At 39.2% G+C, this 17530-nt stretch overlaps 2 protein-coding genes across 5 annotated transcripts; one reads left to right on the top strand and one right to left on the bottom strand.

Annotated features, from left to right (window-relative positions):
* Positions 1-1083: 1083 nt before the first annotated feature.
* Positions 1084-8237, top strand: LOC109173139 (mitogen-activated protein kinase kinase kinase YODA-like). 3 transcript variants are annotated; one of them, XR_002052851.1, is made up of 13 exons: positions 1084-1296; positions 2446-3001; positions 3312-4049; positions 4349-4436; positions 4513-4575; positions 4821-4981; positions 5089-5164; positions 6183-6242; positions 6327-6434; positions 6597-6836; positions 7018-7109; positions 7215-7782; positions 7824-8237. XR_002052851.1 is itself a non-coding variant. In XM_019322405.1 (13 exons), the coding sequence occupies exons 3-13, from the start codon at positions 2451-2453 to the stop codon at positions 7714-7716; spliced, it is 2679 nt and encodes an 892-aa protein (XP_019177950.1). In that variant the 5' UTR covers positions 1088-1296; positions 1447-2274; positions 2446-2450; the 3' UTR covers positions 7717-8237. The 3 variants fall into 3 exon arrangements, 2 of the variants coding, with proteins under 2 accessions (XP_019177949.1, XP_019177950.1); XM_019322405.1 differs by adding an exon at positions 1447-2274 and having other exon boundaries at positions 1088-1296; positions 7215-8237; XM_019322404.1 differs by having other exon boundaries at positions 7215-8237.
* A 428-nt stretch (positions 8238-8665) lies between these two features.
* Positions 8666-11651, bottom strand: LOC109173140 (short-chain dehydrogenase TIC 32, chloroplastic-like). 2 transcript variants are annotated; one of them, XM_019322407.1, is made up of 9 exons: positions 11459-11651; positions 11050-11281; positions 10857-10936; positions 10627-10780; positions 10119-10197; positions 9620-9704; positions 9246-9292; positions 8951-9121; positions 8666-8914 (listed from the first exon to the last, which is right to left on the bottom strand). In XM_019322407.1, exons 1-8 carry the CDS (start codon positions 11562-11564, stop codon positions 8963-8965), a joined length of 942 nt encoding a protein of 313 aa, XP_019177952.1. In that variant the 5' UTR covers positions 11565-11651; the 3' UTR covers positions 8666-8914; positions 8951-8962. The 2 variants fall into 2 exon arrangements, with proteins under 2 accessions (XP_019177952.1, XP_019177951.1); XM_019322406.1 differs by having other exon boundaries at positions 8666-9121; positions 11459-11650.
* Between the last annotated feature and the right edge of the window lie 5879 nt (positions 11652-17530).

Genomic DNA, 17530 nt, shown 5'->3' with positions numbered 1-17530 from the left:
TGATTCGATTGCTTCGCGACCTCGTTTCGCTTTCTTGGTGCTTCTTTCCAACAAATCCTGGTCCTCTGGAGACCGATGGGTCGCCGTCGGTGAGGACACGACCGAGAGTGATTTCGCTTCCGTCTCCATAAGTTGAGCAGGTCATTGAAATCTTTGACATTATTACTCAAAGATTCGACCCCGTCTCACGGGTCTGACAAAAGGTTTTGCCTATATTTTAACCAAATTAGCTCAATCTAGTTTAAATAATAACCAAGCAAATGGCAAGCCAACTCGCCATTGACTCCACTAGGAGGGGGAGAGAGAAAACTGGGCTTAAAATGAAATTCAGAAAATGTCTTTGTGGTAAAAATCTCATAACACAATTTATGCAAAAATAAATCATTTTTTCTTTGACCATAATAAGTATTTTTTGTCTACTCCATTTTTTCTTGACACCCTAACACGAAAAATTCAAAAAATGACTTTTGCTAGGGAAGACACATTTTGCATAAAACCGAAGTATCTTTCACTCAAAATGGGTCTATCTATGGGGTAAAAATATGGATATAAGCACACTTATCACAAATCTTAATATTTATCTCTTTATGTGCCAATATGTGAATAGTTTTGTTTGTATTTGATTAGCAAGTATGGAGTAGATCTCATTTTTTAACTAGTGATAGGATCAATGAGGAGACAAGCATTAAGGGCAACAACAATAGTGGTTTCCGAAGTTGTAATTCTGATGTGGGGTAGAGAGTGAGATGATAGAGTGTGTTTTGAGTTCTGGTTTGATAAGCGATTTGCGTATGGTGCTGCTTACACTATTGTTAGGGAAGCCGTTTCTATGAGAGGTTGCGTGGAGTGATTTGATAATTCTTCTCCTTTTCTTGTGGATTGTCTTTCTACCGATTTAATGAATTAATTTTTTCTCTTCAAAAAAAGAAACTTTATATAAGTTAGGTAAGTGACTTAATATACATTACATTTTATTTTAAAAATATTATTAAAAAGATTAAGAAGAAAAAAACAACTTTAATTATTCCGGATTTATAAAATTAATTTCCGTTTCATTAACTAATAATTAATAATCATTTACACTCCAAAAATTCATCGTTCAGACAGCCCTGAACTTCCATTTTTCATTGCTCCCTTAAAAATCTCTCTCTCTCTGATTGGAATTCTGCAACTTCTCTCATTCTCTTTCACTCTCACAAATTAGGGTTTCCATTTGAGCTTTATTCTTTTCCGTACAGAGCTCAAATCCGAAGCGAGCTTGCTGCTTTCTCGCGATGCGACAAGGAAGAAGCTGAGGTCAGTTTCTGCTAACATTTCCGTACTGTGTGAAATTAAAAAAAATTGAAATCTGTGCTTTAGCTGTTAACTGTATTTTGCTTGCTAGATCTGTGGTAAAGGAACTGTTTATTTGATGTACTGAGATTGAGGTTATTTTCTTTGGTGAAGAGTAACAGATCAGCAGGATCGGCTAGTAATTGTTTTCTCCGGGATACCGGGTAGTCGACCTAGCAAAATGGAGGAAGAAATTATATATGTTTAGTTATGGGTTTTATAAAATTCCAGGGAAGGTGTATCTTTCTTCACTGCATCAAGTTCTGCTTAACTTTGAGTTATTGGAATTTGTTTGGTTTCTGGTAGTGAGAGATGATTAGATGATGGTTGTAGTTGTTGAAATGGTAAAGGCAGGAATGGGGCTGAAATTGATCGGTGTCTGTTTTGGGGGGTGGGGTGGTGGGTTTATATTTGATATCCGTATTGAGAGATCCAATTCAGTAGTGGCAGTTGACAATTGATATTACAGAGCAAGTTTCTTTAAGTAATGATATTGGATTATTTTGAATCCCAGAGGGAGATGGGATTTGAAGTTTGAACCCAAGACAAATACCTTTGAAACTGGCTTGGTTACCCACATAACTGAGCGCCAAATGCCGTTATGGCTATGAGTTGGCTTCCAAAGGGTCACCTTTTGGTTGCCACATTATCTGTATTCCTTTTTTAAGGCCAAACATTAGGAATGTGAAGGGAGGTTTGATCTTTACATTAATATGGCCAAATCTATTACCTTAGTTACCTGGAAATTGGTTAATTCCTGATATTTTCCTTAATCAACTGAAAATATAGGTGGGCTGTTACAGTTGTTTAAAATGTATGATGCTCTGGTTCTATAATTCCTGATATGCTCTGGTTCTCAAGACCTTTGCTGTAAATCCATCACATACTCTACACAATGCCAGAGATCCCATTTTTTAACTCTTAGTTGATAAACAAGCTAAGGTGATATTCTATGCAAATATTTTGTTTGGCAATTGATTGTAACATTTTTGGACTTGTTTGTTTGTTTTGGTTTTTTCAGATTTCATTAATATTTTTTGTGTGGCATTTATGTTTGTATGTTGAGTGAATATGTTTTAACAATTGTTTGATTTTTTATTTTTATATCCCCAGAAAATATGCCTTCATGGTGGCCAAAGTCATTAAAGGATGCAAAGAAGAAAGAAAATAAAGAAAGTTTCATTGGTACATTGCATAGAAAATTAAAAAACCCATCTGATAGTAAGTCTGCTATTAAGCCTGGGGGATCTCGAAGGCATGGTAATGACTCAGTTTCAGAGAAGGGTTCTCTATCCCGAGCTGAATCAAGATCATCATCACCTTCCAAACATGTATCAAGGTGTCAAAGCTTTGGAGAAAGGCCTTTGGCCCAACCACTCCCACTTCCAGACCTGCACTCAGCAAGGGTAGTCCGAACAGACTCTGGAATCATTTCAACAAAGCTAAGAGAAGGGAAGGGTTCTAAGCCATACCTCTATTTGCCTATACCTAGGCCTCGATGTATCATGCCCAGGTTGGATCCCACAGATGTTGATGGAGAATTAGTAGTAGCATCAATTTCAAGTGAATGCTCTGTAGAGAGTGATGATCTGACTGACTCACGTCAACGTAGTCCTCTGGCATCTGATTATGAAATTGGAGGCAAAAATGCGTTGCGCAGCCCATCCAGGTGAGCAAATGCAGAAAACCGTTGGAAGGAACTATTGTGTTCTTTCTTTCTTCTCCTTCTTTTAAAGGTTTTTCCTTTTGTGTGTGTTTGGGAGAGGATGGGGGTAGGGATGTGGAATGGGGATGAAACTAAAACAATTATTTTCTGTTCATTCATTTGTTTTCAATCTGGCTGTGAATCAATCATTTACTGTGATTGGTGTTCTGCTATGGAGTACTATCTTACTTTCATCTTTTATTTCTGCCTGTTTGCCCAAGTGGCCAAAAATTCCTCTTTGATTGACATGATACTTATTTTTCCTGCAATAAAGTGTGATTCCTAAGGACCAGTCTCCTGTTGGACAAATAAGCAGAAGAGAGGCAACAGGATTGATTAATCTTTCCTCCAGCAGATGTATCAACTCTTCATCTCCTAAAAGGGGACCTCTAAATAGCCTTGTGCCCAATCTACAGGTCCCTTGTCATGGTGCTTTTCGCAGTGCTCCAGATAGCTCAGTGTCAAGTCCCTCTAGAAGTCCAATGAGTGGTATTGGAAATGAGCAAGTTCCTGGTTCAATGTTATGGGCAGGAAGACCTTCTCCTGATATTCCTCTTCTTGGATCAGGCCAATGTTCAAGCCCTGGCTCAGGTCAAAATTCTGGGCATAATTCAATGGGAGGTGATATGCTAGGACAATTATTTTTGCAACCTAGTAGAGGAAGCCCTGAGTATTCTCCAAACCCTAGTCCCAGAATGAGAAGTCCTGGACCTAGCTCCAGAGTTCAAAGTGGTGCAGTCACACCAATCCATCCCAGGGCTGGAGGTGGAGACTCTGAATCCCAGACTTGCTGGCCTGATGATGGGAAACAACAAAGTCATCCCTTGCCCCTTCCTCCTGTTAGAATGTCAAATTCATTACCATTTTCCCATTCAAATTCAACTGCTGCATCTCCCTCAGTGGCCAGAAGTCCAGGGAAAGCAGAGAATCTGACAAGTCCTGGCTCACGCTGGAAAAAGGGAAAGTTACTTGGTAGAGGCACGTTTGGACATGTATATGTTGGTTTTAACAGGTATATGTGACCTACAATCTGTGCTTGCTTTTTGCTCTTCATTGTTTCTTAAGATGGACATACCTATTCATCTGTTAGGGGAATTCGGTATTCTAACTCACATAGAGAGCTTGTATATATGTAAATAGATTTTGTTTAATGTCTGTCCACAATTAAGGTACTTGATCAAATAGGAGTTGTCCTTTATATAACATGGATATAAGAGGTGAATGCTTAGAATTTCAGATTCCATTTACTAAACATTTATAATTCCAGCCTCTTATATTTTCCCCTTCGCTTGACTCCGTGTGTTGGTTCAGTGATAGTGGTGAAATGTGTGCAATGAAGGAAGTTACGTTATTTTCTGATGATGCAAAATCGAAGGAAAGTGCTAAGCAGTTAGCCCAAGTAAGTTTATCATCCAACAATTTATGCAGTTGGATTCTAATGTGTAACAAGTTCTTACCACTGATAATTCTTACAGGAGATTGCATTATTGAGCAGGTTAAGGCATCCAAACATTGTTCAATATTATGGGTCTGAAATGGTTAGTGTTGTACCTGCAAATTTCATAATTAATCCCTTCTGAGTCGTATGTAAATTCAAAGAGTTCTAGTTATGGAGATGAAATACAGAATGCCATTATATCACAGAGTTGTTGAAATAATCTAAGACAGTGGTTCTATTACAGAGTATTTTTATACAGGTTTAAACATGCTAGTTGTATTGATGATGATACTTGTGGAAATGATGCTTTGTTTGTTCATTTACTGAAAAGTTTTCATGGATCAGGGTGGTGATATGTTGTATATATACTTGGAATATGTATCTGGTGGTTCTATCTATAAGCTTTTACAAGAATATGGGGCATTTGGAGAAACAGCTATCCGTAGTTACACTCAACAAATACTATCTGGGCTTGCGTATTTACATGCTAAACAGACTGTGCACAGGTAGTCCTTATATGTGCGGTTGGATCAATCTACTGAAATATCACTTTCTTAGAAGCATTTGAACAAACACTGATTAGTGCTCATACCCATTTAAAAATGTTTGGCAGGGATATCAAAGGAGCAAATATTCTTGTGGATCCAAATGGACGCATTAAGTTGGCAGACTTTGGCATGGCAAAGCATGTAAGTAAAGTAGTAGATGAATACACTCTGCTAGCTTAGATGATTTAATAAATTAGAATACTTCAATTTATGGGCTTGAATCAGGAATATCAATTAGGTAAAGCTGGTCTTTGCATTATGCAATTGCCTTTCCTAATTTCAACACTAAATTAAAGTATTAAACCTTAACCTCAAGCTAGTTTTGTTGGTTACATGGACTTATTCTTCGACTCAGTTCTATATAAAAATTAAGTCGATGTTAACCCCCTTCCACTAGCTTCTCTGTTTTTTCACATGTACCCATGTTTTGGTCCACATTTCTCTTGCTATATCCTAATAGCCTGATACTACCATGCTTCCTCTTAATTTGACCTACTTTGAACATGTGCAAATGTTATGGTCTAAGTCATGGGCAGAATAAGCAATAGGAAGAAGTGGAAGAAGTGTTTTGCCACATTTCAAGGTTGGGTTTGCTTGAGATCCCAAAACTCCCTTAGTCCCCTTTTGGATTCTGCTCCCCATTAATCCAATTATTTCACCCTTTTTATAATAGGGAAAATACAAGACTCCAATAACTAATAATCACTTTAAGACTAGATAACAAATTAAGACAAAGTCTTCTAATCGAATCAAATAACTGGAACACCTAAAAGACTACGACAACCAACTATTAAGTAATTCTAATTTAACTAAACCATTTATTAAATAATTGATAAAAATATTGTTGCGTTCCTGCATCATATCCATGTCCCCAGTCCGCATCAGTACACCATCTCTTAGATTGCCTTCAGTTGGTTGACTTCTACCTTTACCGACTTTAATTTATGATTTATTTCTTTAAGAAGAATAGAACCAAGGTAACAAAAGTGTGTGCATTCTGGCATTGTGAGTTAACATTTGTTGCATGAAAACTGATATGTGCCTTCAGCCTTGCTAAGAATCTGTCATATCTTTTGGTCATGAATACTGATTGCTAGTTTCATATCGCAAATTTGATTGTAAAACCTTTTGTTTTTTCCCCTAAATTCTGAATGTGCAGATTACAGGGCAGTCCTGTCCATTATCATTCAAGGGTAGTCCTTATTGGATGGCACCAGAGGTCAGGAACTTGAGTATATTGCTGTTAAAAATTTGTTTGTGCTTTCAATCATTGATGCTGAAAGTTTTCATTGTCATTGCTCAGGTCATTAAGAATTCAAACGGACGCAACCTTGCTGTTGATATATGGAGTCTTGGATGTACAGTCTTAGAAATGGCTACATCAAAACCGCCTTGGAGCCAGTATGAAGGGGTTAGTAATTCTGCATTTGAAGTGGTCAATATTAAATGTTTCTTCGCTTGTCTTCTATAGCAAAGTTTTATATCAAAGATTGACTATACTTTGAGGTATGTGTTAAAGCTACATGTTTGATATTTTGGATTTCCTTAACCTGTGTTATGTTCTGGCTTAAAGGTTGCTGCCATGTTCAAGATTGGGAATAGTAAAGAACTACCTATTATTCCGGAGCACCTGTCTGATGAGGGGAAGGATTTTATCAGGCAATGTTTGCAGCGTGAACCACGGTCTCGTCCTACTGCTGCTCAGCTATTGGATCATCCTTTTGTAAAAAATGCTGTGCCTCCAGAAAAACCTGTTATTTCTTCAACGCAATCTGATCCAACTGGTGCTGGCATGGATGGCATGAAATCTCTGGTAATGTATCTTAATAATTTTCCTCTTGTTCTCCATTTCTGAAATTGTAAACATTAAATGCCTTTTATGACCTGTATTGTGGAATCTCATTCATACCAAATGATTTGGTATGCCTGCTAATCTATGTGTCCTTTGCTTACTTTGAATTTTCAATGGTTGTCATTCATGAATTATATCTCAGGGCATTGGGCATGCGAGGAATACACCTTGCTTTGAACCAGAAAGACTCGCAATCCATTCATCCAGATTTTCAAAGTCTAGTATCTATGGCAGGTACCTTTCATGTTTTCATACACGTGTGCTGGTGGCAAGGAACTTTAGAACTTTGTATAGCAGTGACCTTAGCTTGTTATCTGACTCTCTTATTTTGTTGTCCAGCGAAATCCATGTTCCAAGGAACATATCATGCCCTGTCTCTCCGATTGGGAGCCCTCTTTTACATCCAAGGTCACCTCAACACCTAAATGGAAGGATGTCCCCATCACCAATATCAAGTCCTCTTGCTGCATCAGGCTCATCCACACCACTCTCCGGAGGGAATGGTGCAATCCCATTTCATCACTTCAATCAATCAATTTACTTACAAGAGGGCATTGCCAATCTCTCACAGGGTCTGTATATTAATGCCCCCTCCTATTGGGAACCCGATGCTTCCCGGGGGATGCAATCCGGAGCTCATGCTTTGTGGGATGTGCAACCCACTGAAAACGATGCTCTTGCAAAGCAGTTTGGAAGGCCCACCAGCGGAGAGTTTAACAATGGTCAGTCAGTCTTGGCCAATCGAGTCGCTCAGCAACTCCTAAGGGATCATGTCAAGTTGATCCCCCCACTAGATCTAAATCCTTGCCATCCCTTGGCTGGCCGAACCGGTGGAACATGACGCCAGTTTTATTCAAACACAGCATTAGGGAAACATGCCAATCTCACTGTTGAAGGGGTAAACTTCACAAGTTAATGATAGTGAGTGAAGGAAGCTGGTTTTGTGTTAAGGGGGTCAATCAATGGGAGTACTGTTCAATAACTGACCTGTTTGAGGATTTCTTTTTCTTTTCTTATCACTTTCATTGGGTAATGGTATACCTTACGAGATAGCCGGCTGCAATGAAAATGAACTGCCATTGATGTGCCACCCTTTCAAAGACGAGCTTGCTTCCTGCCACCTTCTCTGATTGAGCATATCTGGATTCTGCACATGAGCAGCTAGCTTGTATAAAGCTAAAGCTGGTGTAAAAGATTGAATTTGATACTTAACTGACCCAAGGCAGGCATTTATGAAGGATTCACTTGTTTGGTAAGGCAGCTAGCTTCAAGGATTCAATGTATAGCTGATTCATCAGTGACAGTTGTTGCATCAAACTTGTATATTTATGATGGGGCAAAGGTAGAGAAGAGTTAGCCTGAGTTTTGAGTAGTAGGTGTAGGACTTTTGTTTTGCTCTCATCCATCTTTTTTTTTTTTTTTTTTTTTTTTTTTTTTTTTTTTTTTTGGCTCCATGGGGATATATTCAGTATTCAGTTGAGGGGCTGTACAGAAAATATTCAGGATTATGCTGATCAAGCAATCAAGATTATAGTTATTGTCTATTGACTTTTTAAAAAAAATTTATTTTTGGGTGATGAGGACAATTCATAGCCACTATTTGATAGTGTGCAATGGGTAATTCTCAGGCAAAAGACCACAACGAGATAAATTAGCTTAAGTTATTCATAATTGACATTGTTTGCTTAATTGACATTTCAAAGTGTGCTATTTTGTTTTGTTTTTGGTTGTAAAGAACATTGTTGAATGAAATTTTGCATGAAAGTGAAGTAAATCAGTGATGGTAGCTATTAGGATCAAACGTTTATCACTATACCAAAAATTATAGTTAGTAACAAATGCACAACTTTATTTTTTTATGTAACCACAATTCAACAGACACATGCTAGACTTGACCGCCCTTCAAAGGGCTCCGCTCAACAGTAGCGTAGGGGGGTGTAGGTGGCAATCCCCCCTCCTTGACCACTAATCAAATCGCCATTAGCTAAGAACTTGAAAGGTTACAAAACATGTTTAATGCTATTTGGCATTTGTCACAAACTAAATAATAACACATGCCCATCCATGCAGAACAATAAAATAAAATTTCACTTCACCAAATCCATGCTGAAATCCCAGAGTCTCTTGGCCAAATCTTTATCCATAGCCTGGGGGGTCGGCGTGGCAATATTATTGTCACTGAAATATTCCCCACTTACCCCTTTGACTTGTGGGTGCAATGCTACATAGCAGGTTGTAGATGCTCCCTTCAAGACAACACGAAAAAAAAAAACCCAGACATTTATTGTTGCAATTTCTACATTTGTTTGATCTGCCTATACTAGATGTATCCAAACACAAATGCGTGGTTTAGAATGAAAAAGAACTTACCTGTTGAACATTCTTTAGCACAAATTTGCCTACCGTACTAACAAAACCTGCATCATGTGGAAGGAGACACATTAGATGAATGTCTTTTTTGAACTTTGCACTATCTTCTGTGGTCGGGATGAGGGGGGCTCTATAGACCGCAGTACCGCACAAGTATTCAAATGAAACTAGTGAAAGGCACTATAGATCGTAGCGAAAATGCAACTTTATTTCCTTATATACCGCCACATTTTCGAGAAGCAGGTGCTGGACTTGGCCCTTCACCTGTCTCCGCCCAACAATCCCCTAGCCACCAATTTGCTGGACTTGGCCCTTCACCGGCCTCTGCCCAACAAGTAGAAATATAAAAGCACAAGATTGAACTTTTGAACTACCTTCAACAATGCCCATATGACGGAAAAGATTGGTTGTGATTGTACCAGGATGAAGTGCATTTACAGTTATGTTTGCCCCATCTTGCTGTTGAAAGAAACAAAAAATATATATATTTATAAAATTCAGAGTCCAGCCAAGTTGGCTAAGCTAAAGTCAAAATCACAAGTTGACAGTAATTTCTAAAATTCAGAAATTTCAAATACTAAGGTTAAGAAGGAAAAAACAAAAACGCAAGCCAAAAGGGAAGATTCAGTGCTTCATTTCCACTCGCTATATCCCCGGAGTAGTTTATGCAATCTAATCAGAGATTGCTAATTAAATATTGGAATGGAATGGGATTATATAATAGTTTCTTTATGGTTAATATTCAGAATTTGATAGTTTCTGCAATGTTAGATGCACATGAAAGCTGAGGTTCGGTTTAGATGCAACAGGATACTCTAAATGTTTCTTAGACGGTTAAAAAAAAAAACCTTTTGAGATTTTGAATCTTAATACCTTTAAGCGTTTTGTTAGCTCCTTTGCATGCAGTATGTTAGCAAGCTTTGATTGACCATAAGCCCCTAAGCTGCTGTAACTGTATATAGGGATCACAAATATATAAAGAAAATAAATTTCTCGACCTCTCCAAGTAATACAATATTGCAACATAAAGCAACAAAGTCAGAATTGAAGCATGTGTTCCATCTCAACAAAAAGCCTAAGCTAATAGTCGTGTGCGGGCTAGTTACAGGTTCCAAGCAACACGTGGACCATATTCCTTTGATATGAGGTTGACTCTGATACCAAATTAAAGCATGTGCTCCATCTCAACTAAAAGCTTAAGTTTTTTTTTGAGAACTTAAGTTGATAGTTGGATTGCACATTTATGTTTATATATTATATATATGCTCAACAGTCAGCACTCAACAATGTTATAAGCAAATCAAAATGCAAGCAACGGTCTATTACTACTACTTCCAAAAACGCTTGATCTAAACGGAACAAAAAATGAATTTTAAGTTACCTTTCACTATCATTAATCTTATCAAAGCGAATTCCCTCTTTATAAGCAAATCGATGAGCTTCTGATGATACATTCACAATCCTTCCCTCTTTTTTCGATTTACGGGCTGTTTCTTTCATAGTGTCTAACAAGAGATTTGTCAAAAGAAAATGACCTGCAAAATGAAGAGAAAATTGATCACAGCGACTGTTATGCAGGCCCCAATGTTCATCCTTCATCTATGTTCATACCTAAATGATTTGTGGCAAACTGCAGTTCTATCTTGTCTTTAGTGAGCATGTATGGAGTAGCCATCACTCCTGCATTATTTCTTACAACGAATAGGATAAAGTTAGTCCAAAATTCTAAACAACGTTTCGGAAAACACATTATTGAATCAACATAATTGGTAAACAACATAGTTCTCCCATCATCTTTACTTACATTAAAAGGTTCAATGAACGACCCGATGATTTAAATTCGGACGCAAATTTCTTGACGGATGCAAGTGAGCTGAGATCTAACTCCAGAGTATCGATTTTGGCTGGAGGGACTTCCTTAACAATAGCCTCTTTCGCATCTTTCCCAGCACCCATATTCCTAACAGCCATCACAACGTGCACCCCACGCAGTGCAAGAACACGGGCGGTTTCATATCCAATCCCACTTGATGCTCCTGCATTTGTATTGACTATGAGCAAACTCATCCTAGAACCATTCTTCGCAAAGTTTAACCCCAACATTTCAAATTTCAAAAGCAGCTCCTATGGTAAATCTTATTCAATCAGAGTACTAATTTCATACATCAAAAACTAGAGAGAGAGAGAGAGAGAGAGAGAGAGAGAGAGGTGACCAGTAACAATAGCAGTGAGAGCAGAGGCGTCGATCCCTGCGGTGACCTCCTCAGCAGTGGAAGCGTAGGAGAATCCAGATGGGCCGTTTCTTCTGAAGAACCACATTCTTATCTTATTATGTAAAATGTAATGCTAGAGCTTGTTCATATGTAAATTAGAATGTGTTTTGTATCCTAAATCCCAATCCTATCAAAAAGCTGATGTGATGGAACGTGTTTACTTCTTGTTCATATATTCCTTCACTCTATTTTCACACGCAACTCTATACATCAATTTCAATTAATTTTGTTCAATCCCATTTCTTTAAACAAAAATAGATACTGAGGATTATTTAGCGAAAATGTTTAAATACACCTTTAAACTAAGTGAAAATGTAATTAAGTCATGAACTTTTAAAAATGTGCTTGAACTAGTCAAAATTAGCAAAACAAATCGTATTTACCGATAAAGTATTCGATGCTGACCACTATTAACAACCGTTGAACATTGAAATTAAAAAAAAAAAAAACAAAATTCATCAGCGACAGAGAAGGTGACTGGCACCTTCTCCAACTGGACCCCGGTCGGTACCGTGGGAGGGTACTATGATATCACTACACTAAAAGATAAACTTTGTAAGCTGAATGGTTGTGCCATTCAAAATTTTTATCAAATTAAATTTTGCTATACTGAAAAATTTAAACTTAAAGTACTTTTTACCTGTTTTACTGAGGAACTTCAAACTTTTACCGTGTGACCAACTAAGCTACTTATGCGAACAGATAGGATAGAGACAATGCGCATTCGGGGATTTTTAAACCACGGTCAGTACCGTGGGAGGCAACTACGATACCACTACACTAAATGCGCCTCTTTTTTTGAAAGATAAACTTTGTAAGCTGAATGGTTGTGCCATTCAAAATTTTTATCAAATTAAATTTGCTATCCTGAAAAACTTAAACTTAAAATTAAAGTACTTTTTAAGGAACTTCAAACTTGATATCAAACAATCGAAATATTTTTTATCAAAAAAAATTTAAATTTAATTTAATCTAACCAAACTTACCACGTTGATGATAACTTACAAATCTCTTCCTAAGCTACTCATGCAAACAGATAAGATAGAGATAATGCACATTTGGGGAATTAAACCCCGATCAGTATCGTGGGAGTGTACTATGATACCACTACACTAAATGCGCTTCATTTCTTGAAAGATAAACTTTGTAAGCTGAGTGGTTGTGTTATTCAAAATTTTTATCAAATTAAATTTGCTAAACTGAAAAACTTAAACTTAAGGTTAAAGTACTTCATACTGTTTTACTGTGGAACTTCAAACTTCATATCAAACAACCGAAATATTTTTTTTATCAAAAAAAATTAAATTTGAGTTAATCAAACAAAACTTACCACGTTGATGATAACTTACAAATCTCCTCTCTTTCTATTAGGAAATCAAATTTTTTTTTAAAATATATCTTGAAAAGATATCTCTTTATTGAGGAAATCAATCTTACCATGTGACCAACTTAAAGTACTTTTTAAGGAACTTTAAACTTGATATCAAACAATCGTAATATTTTTTTGTGAAAAAAATTTTAATATAATTTTTTATCAAAAAAATTTAAATTTGAGTTAATCTAACCAAACTTACCACGTTGATAATAACTTACAAATCTCTTCCTAACCTACTGATGCGAACAGATAAGATAAAGACAATGCGCATTCGGGGAATTAAATCCCGGTCAGTACCGTGGGAGGGGTACTATGATACCACTACACTAAATGCGCTTCTTTTCTTGAAAGATAAACTTTGTAAGCTGAATGGTTGTGCCATTCCCAATTTTTATCAAATTAAATTTGCTATACTGAAAAACTTAAACTTAAGGTTAAAGTACTTTTTAAGGAACTTCAAACTTGATATCAAACAATCAAAATATTTTTTTATCAAAAAATTTAAATATATTTTTTTTATCAAAAAAAATTTAAATTTGAGTTAATCTAACCACGTCGATGATGATGAGGATATGATATTTCTGAATAATCAACAATGAGTTTGTACAAGAGTATATCTAGTAGTGAATAGTGAACCTATTACAAGACGAATACTAATAATAATAGATAATGAATACTAATGATAATAGAGTCCTAATACTCCCCCTCAAGCATAAGGTGGACTAGCAACAACATTGAGCTTGCCACACAGAGTAGAGAAACGCGGACTAGGGAGAGCTTTAGTGAACACATCAGCCAGCTGATCCTTTGTGGAAATGAAGCTAACCTGCAACTCCTTCTTCGCCACTTTGTCACGAACAAAGTGGTAATCAATTTCCACATGCTTCGTACGAGCATGGAACACCGGGTTGGAACAGAGATAAGTCACACCCAGATTATCACACCAGAGAGTGGGAGGAGCAGCCAACGACATCCCAAGCTCGTGCAACAGAGAAACCAACCAAGTGACCTCCGCAGACACATCAGCCAGTGCCTTGTATTCAGCCTCTGTAGACGAACGAGCAACCGTACGTTGCTTCTGACAAGACCAGGAAATCAGATTGCCACCAAGAAAAACCGCAAAACCACTAGTAGACTTCCTGTCAGCTGGATCACCAGCCCAGTCCGAATCCGAAAAGGCATGAACCGCAACAGAGGAAGATGGACGAATAAAAAGACCAAAGTGCAGAGTTCCTTTAACGTACCGTAGAACACGCTTGAGCATAACGCAATGCTCAGTAGTCGGAGAGTGCATATGCTGACAGACCCGATTCACGGTAAAAGAGAGATCCGGGCGAGTGACAGTAAGATACTGTAGAGCCCCAGCAAGACTGCGATACTGCGTGGGATCCGCATAGGGAACCACAGAATCAGAAGCGGGTCGGGACACAGGAACCAGAGTAGCCAACGGTTTACAGTCCACCATACCTGCATGGCTCAAAATATCCCGCATGTATCGCTGTTGAGAAAGGAACAAACCACCATCCTGGGAGACCGTCTCAATGCCAAGAAAGAAAGACGGAGCACCCATGTCACGAATCTTAAACTCCGAGTCTAAGTCAGTAAGAAGCCGAGTAACACGCGAAGCATCAGACCCCATAACAAGGATATCATCAACATATACAAGCACATATAAAGAGACAGAGTCACGAGTATAGATGAATAAAGAAACATCAGTCTTGGAAGGTGAAAAACCAACCGACACCAAGAAGGCATGCAACCTATTGAACCACTCTCGAGGAGCCTGCTTAAGACCATAGAGTGACCTCTGTAACAAACAAACATCATCCGACCGTGACTGGTCTTCATAACCGGGCGGCTGTCGCATGTAAACTGTCTCTGCAAGATTACCATTGAGGAAGGCGTTGTGAACATCCAACTGCCAAATGACCCAACCGCGAGAGACGGCTAAGGAGAGAATAAGCCGCACGGTGGTGGGTTTGACGACAGGACTGAAAGTCTCAAAACAATCCTGCCCCGTGACTTGATTGAAACCCTTAGCGACCAGCCGAGCCTTGTGCCGCTCAATCGTGCCACCGGCCTTGCGCTTCGTTTTGAACACCCATTTGCACCCCACAACATTCATGCCAGGTGTACGACTAACCAGACGCCAAGTGTGATTCTGGAGCAAGGCATAAAACTCAAGATCCATGGCCTCACGCCACTCCGGATACCGAACTGCCTGAGAATAACAAGTCGGCTCAGGGACAGACATAAGAGCCACATGCTGCATCGGTCCCCGAGAATGGGTTGCCATAACATGAGACCGAGGCTGAACGGGCTTCGCCGTACGGCGGCCTCGTTTGGGCGCAGGAGGAACACCCGAGACCGCCCCAATCGGAGCCACGGCAGTCACGGTTCGTGAATCGGAACCAGCGACAGCAGCCCCGGAATCCGCATCTAACTCCGGATGGGGATCCGGTCCAGTGGGACAAACACCAGAGCCAACACCAACCCGAACGGTACCAACACCCCACGGCTCAACCGGGCGAGAGCTAGAGACCTGAGAAGGCACAGAAGAAGCAAACGGATATACGGTCTCATCAAACCGCACATGACGGCAAATGAATACCTTGTTAGTAGCAGGATAAAAACAACGATAGCCACGAAACGAAGACGGATAACCAAGAAACACACACGGGGATGACCGATACTGCAGCTTGTTACGATTGTATGGGCGCAACAGAGGATAACAGAGACAGCCAAACACACGCAAGAAGGAATAAGAAGGACTAGAATGATGCAAATGATAATGAGGACTGACATTGTCTCGAACTCGAGTTGGCATTTTATTGATGAGATAGACCGCAGTATCAAAGGCATAATCCCAATATCGCTGTGGAACCGAAGCCTGAGCCAAGAGAGCCAGACGCGTTTCCACAATGTGACGATGCCGACGCTCAACTCTACCATTCTGCTCATGGGTATAGGAACAAGATTGCCTATGATTGATACCCAAAGAGACAAAAGTACGGTGCAACCGTTTATACTCTCCCCCTAAATCAGATTGTATAGAGACAATCTTACGACCATATGAACGCTCAACTAGTGACCGAAACTGATCGAAGATAGCATACACATCAGTTTTTAAACGCATAGGATAAAACCATACATAGCGTGTGTAGTCATCAACAAACAAAACAAAGTAACGAAAACCATTGACAGAAAGAAAAGACACTGGGCCCCAAATATCAGTATAAACAAGCTCTAAAACATGCGACGTAGTAGTATTGACACGAGGCAAGGGAAACCGAGATGATTTCCCAAGCATACAAGCACGACACGACACCGAACTATTACTAAAACTAGAATCAATAGAACACGAATTCAAAATCTGCCGCAAGACACGAGGATGAGGGTGACCCAACCGACCATGCCAAACTTCAGAGGGGACACGAGAGGCCACTAACGCAGCGGGACTTGAACGAGAAACAAGCCAAGAATAGAGACCCCCCGAAGCCTGCCCTCTATATAGAACTTCCCTGGGTGAACGATCCTTCACAAAAAACAATCAGGGTGAAATTCAAAAAAGACATTATTATCACGGGCAAACCGTTGTACAGATAATAAAGACGCAGAAAGCCCAGGAACATAAAGAACGTCAGACAACCGAAACAGTGTTTAGAAGAGGCTACCGAAGAAGAACCAGTACCAACAATAGGTAAACACTTACCGTCACCAACACGAAGATGATCCGGACCGTTATAGGAGACTGCCGAGGACATCAAAGACGGATCCGGGGTGGCATGTTTTGACGCACCAGTGTCGGGAAACCATTGCTGAGTGCTAACCGAAGCCGTATCGTCCACGGGATACGCAACATGCGCTCTCGGCCCCGGAGCTCCATCGTACCGGCGATAGCACGAAGTGGCCGAATGGCCTTCGCCGGAGCAGATCTGACACTGGACATCCCCGACACCACCTCGACCACGGCCACGCCCTTTGCCACGACCACTGTAACACCGCTTTGTCTTTTGGTGTGTTAATTGCATCGTTCCATTTTTGTGTATGAAACTCAAGTTTAAGTTTCTTGGTGAGGTTGAGTTTGAGTTTCAGGAAGGCGAAAAGGTAAATTTGACTAACTTATTAAGAGATGAACAATTACAAAGTATTTATATGCTTGGGACTAAGATGTGTTATTATGATAGGTGTTACTGAAAGTCTCACCTACGAAGGGAGTAATGAGATTCGGAAAGAAGGGGAAGCTAAGTCCTAGATTTATTGGACCATATGAAATTTTGGAAAAGGATTGGGAAGGTAGCTTATCGATTGGCTTTACCAACGGAGTTGGATAAAGTAACGACCTTATTGCTAATGAGTGGTTATTATTAGTATTCTTGGAAACACGACTTATCTAAGCCATTATAAACGTATTTTTCGACTAGGTACACGATGTATTTCACGTATCGCAATTGAAGAAGTACAGGCATGATAACTCTCATGTAATTCGTCCAGAGGTAAGGAATTAAAAGGTTGTCTTGAGACCCTTGAATGGGTGATGGTGATACTAATAACACCATTGTTATGATTATAAGGTTGTGGAGATGGACGAGTCGCTAACTTACGAGGAAAAACCAGTAAAGATTCTTGATACCAAA

Source organism: Ipomoea nil, unplaced genomic scaffold (genome assembly GCF_001879475.1).
Source record: "Ipomoea nil cultivar Tokyo-kokei standard unplaced genomic scaffold, Asagao_1.1 scaffold0465, whole genome shotgun sequence".
NCBI classification, from domain to species: domain Eukaryota; kingdom Viridiplantae; phylum Streptophyta; class Magnoliopsida; order Solanales; family Convolvulaceae; genus Ipomoea; species Ipomoea nil.
Note: the sequence above shows the minus strand (reverse complement) of the source record. Positions and strands in the feature narration are given on the sequence as shown.

What these genes read in the sequence shown, in the direction of transcription:
- LOC109173140 (XM_019322407.1), bottom strand. Translation starts at nt 11,564, where the DNA reads ATGTGGTTCTTCAGAAGAAACGGCCCATCTGGATTCTCCTACGCTTCC. An exon ending in TCTCACTGCTATTGTTACTG is followed by an intron (nt 11,282 to 11,458) that starts GTCACCTCTCTC and finishes ATACAAATGCAG; the next exon opens with GAGCATCAAGTGGGATTGGA. An exon ending in AAGATTAATGATAGTGAAAG is followed by an intron (nt 10,198 to 10,626) that starts GTAACTTAAAAT and finishes CCCTATATACAG; the next exon opens with TTACAGCAGCTTAGGGGCTT.
- LOC109173139 (XM_019322404.1), top strand. Translation starts at nt 2,451, where the DNA reads ATGCCTTCATGGTGGCCAAAGTCATTAAAGGATGCAAAGAAGAAAGAA. An exon ending in CTTATTGGATGGCACCAGAG is followed by an intron (nt 6,243 to 6,326) that starts GTCAGGAACTTG and finishes GTCATTGCTCAG; the next exon opens with GTCATTAAGAATTCAAACGG. An exon ending in TGGATGGCATGAAATCTCTG is followed by an intron (nt 6,837 to 7,017) that starts GTAATGTATCTT and finishes ATTATATCTCAG; the next exon opens with GGCATTGGGCATGCGAGGAA.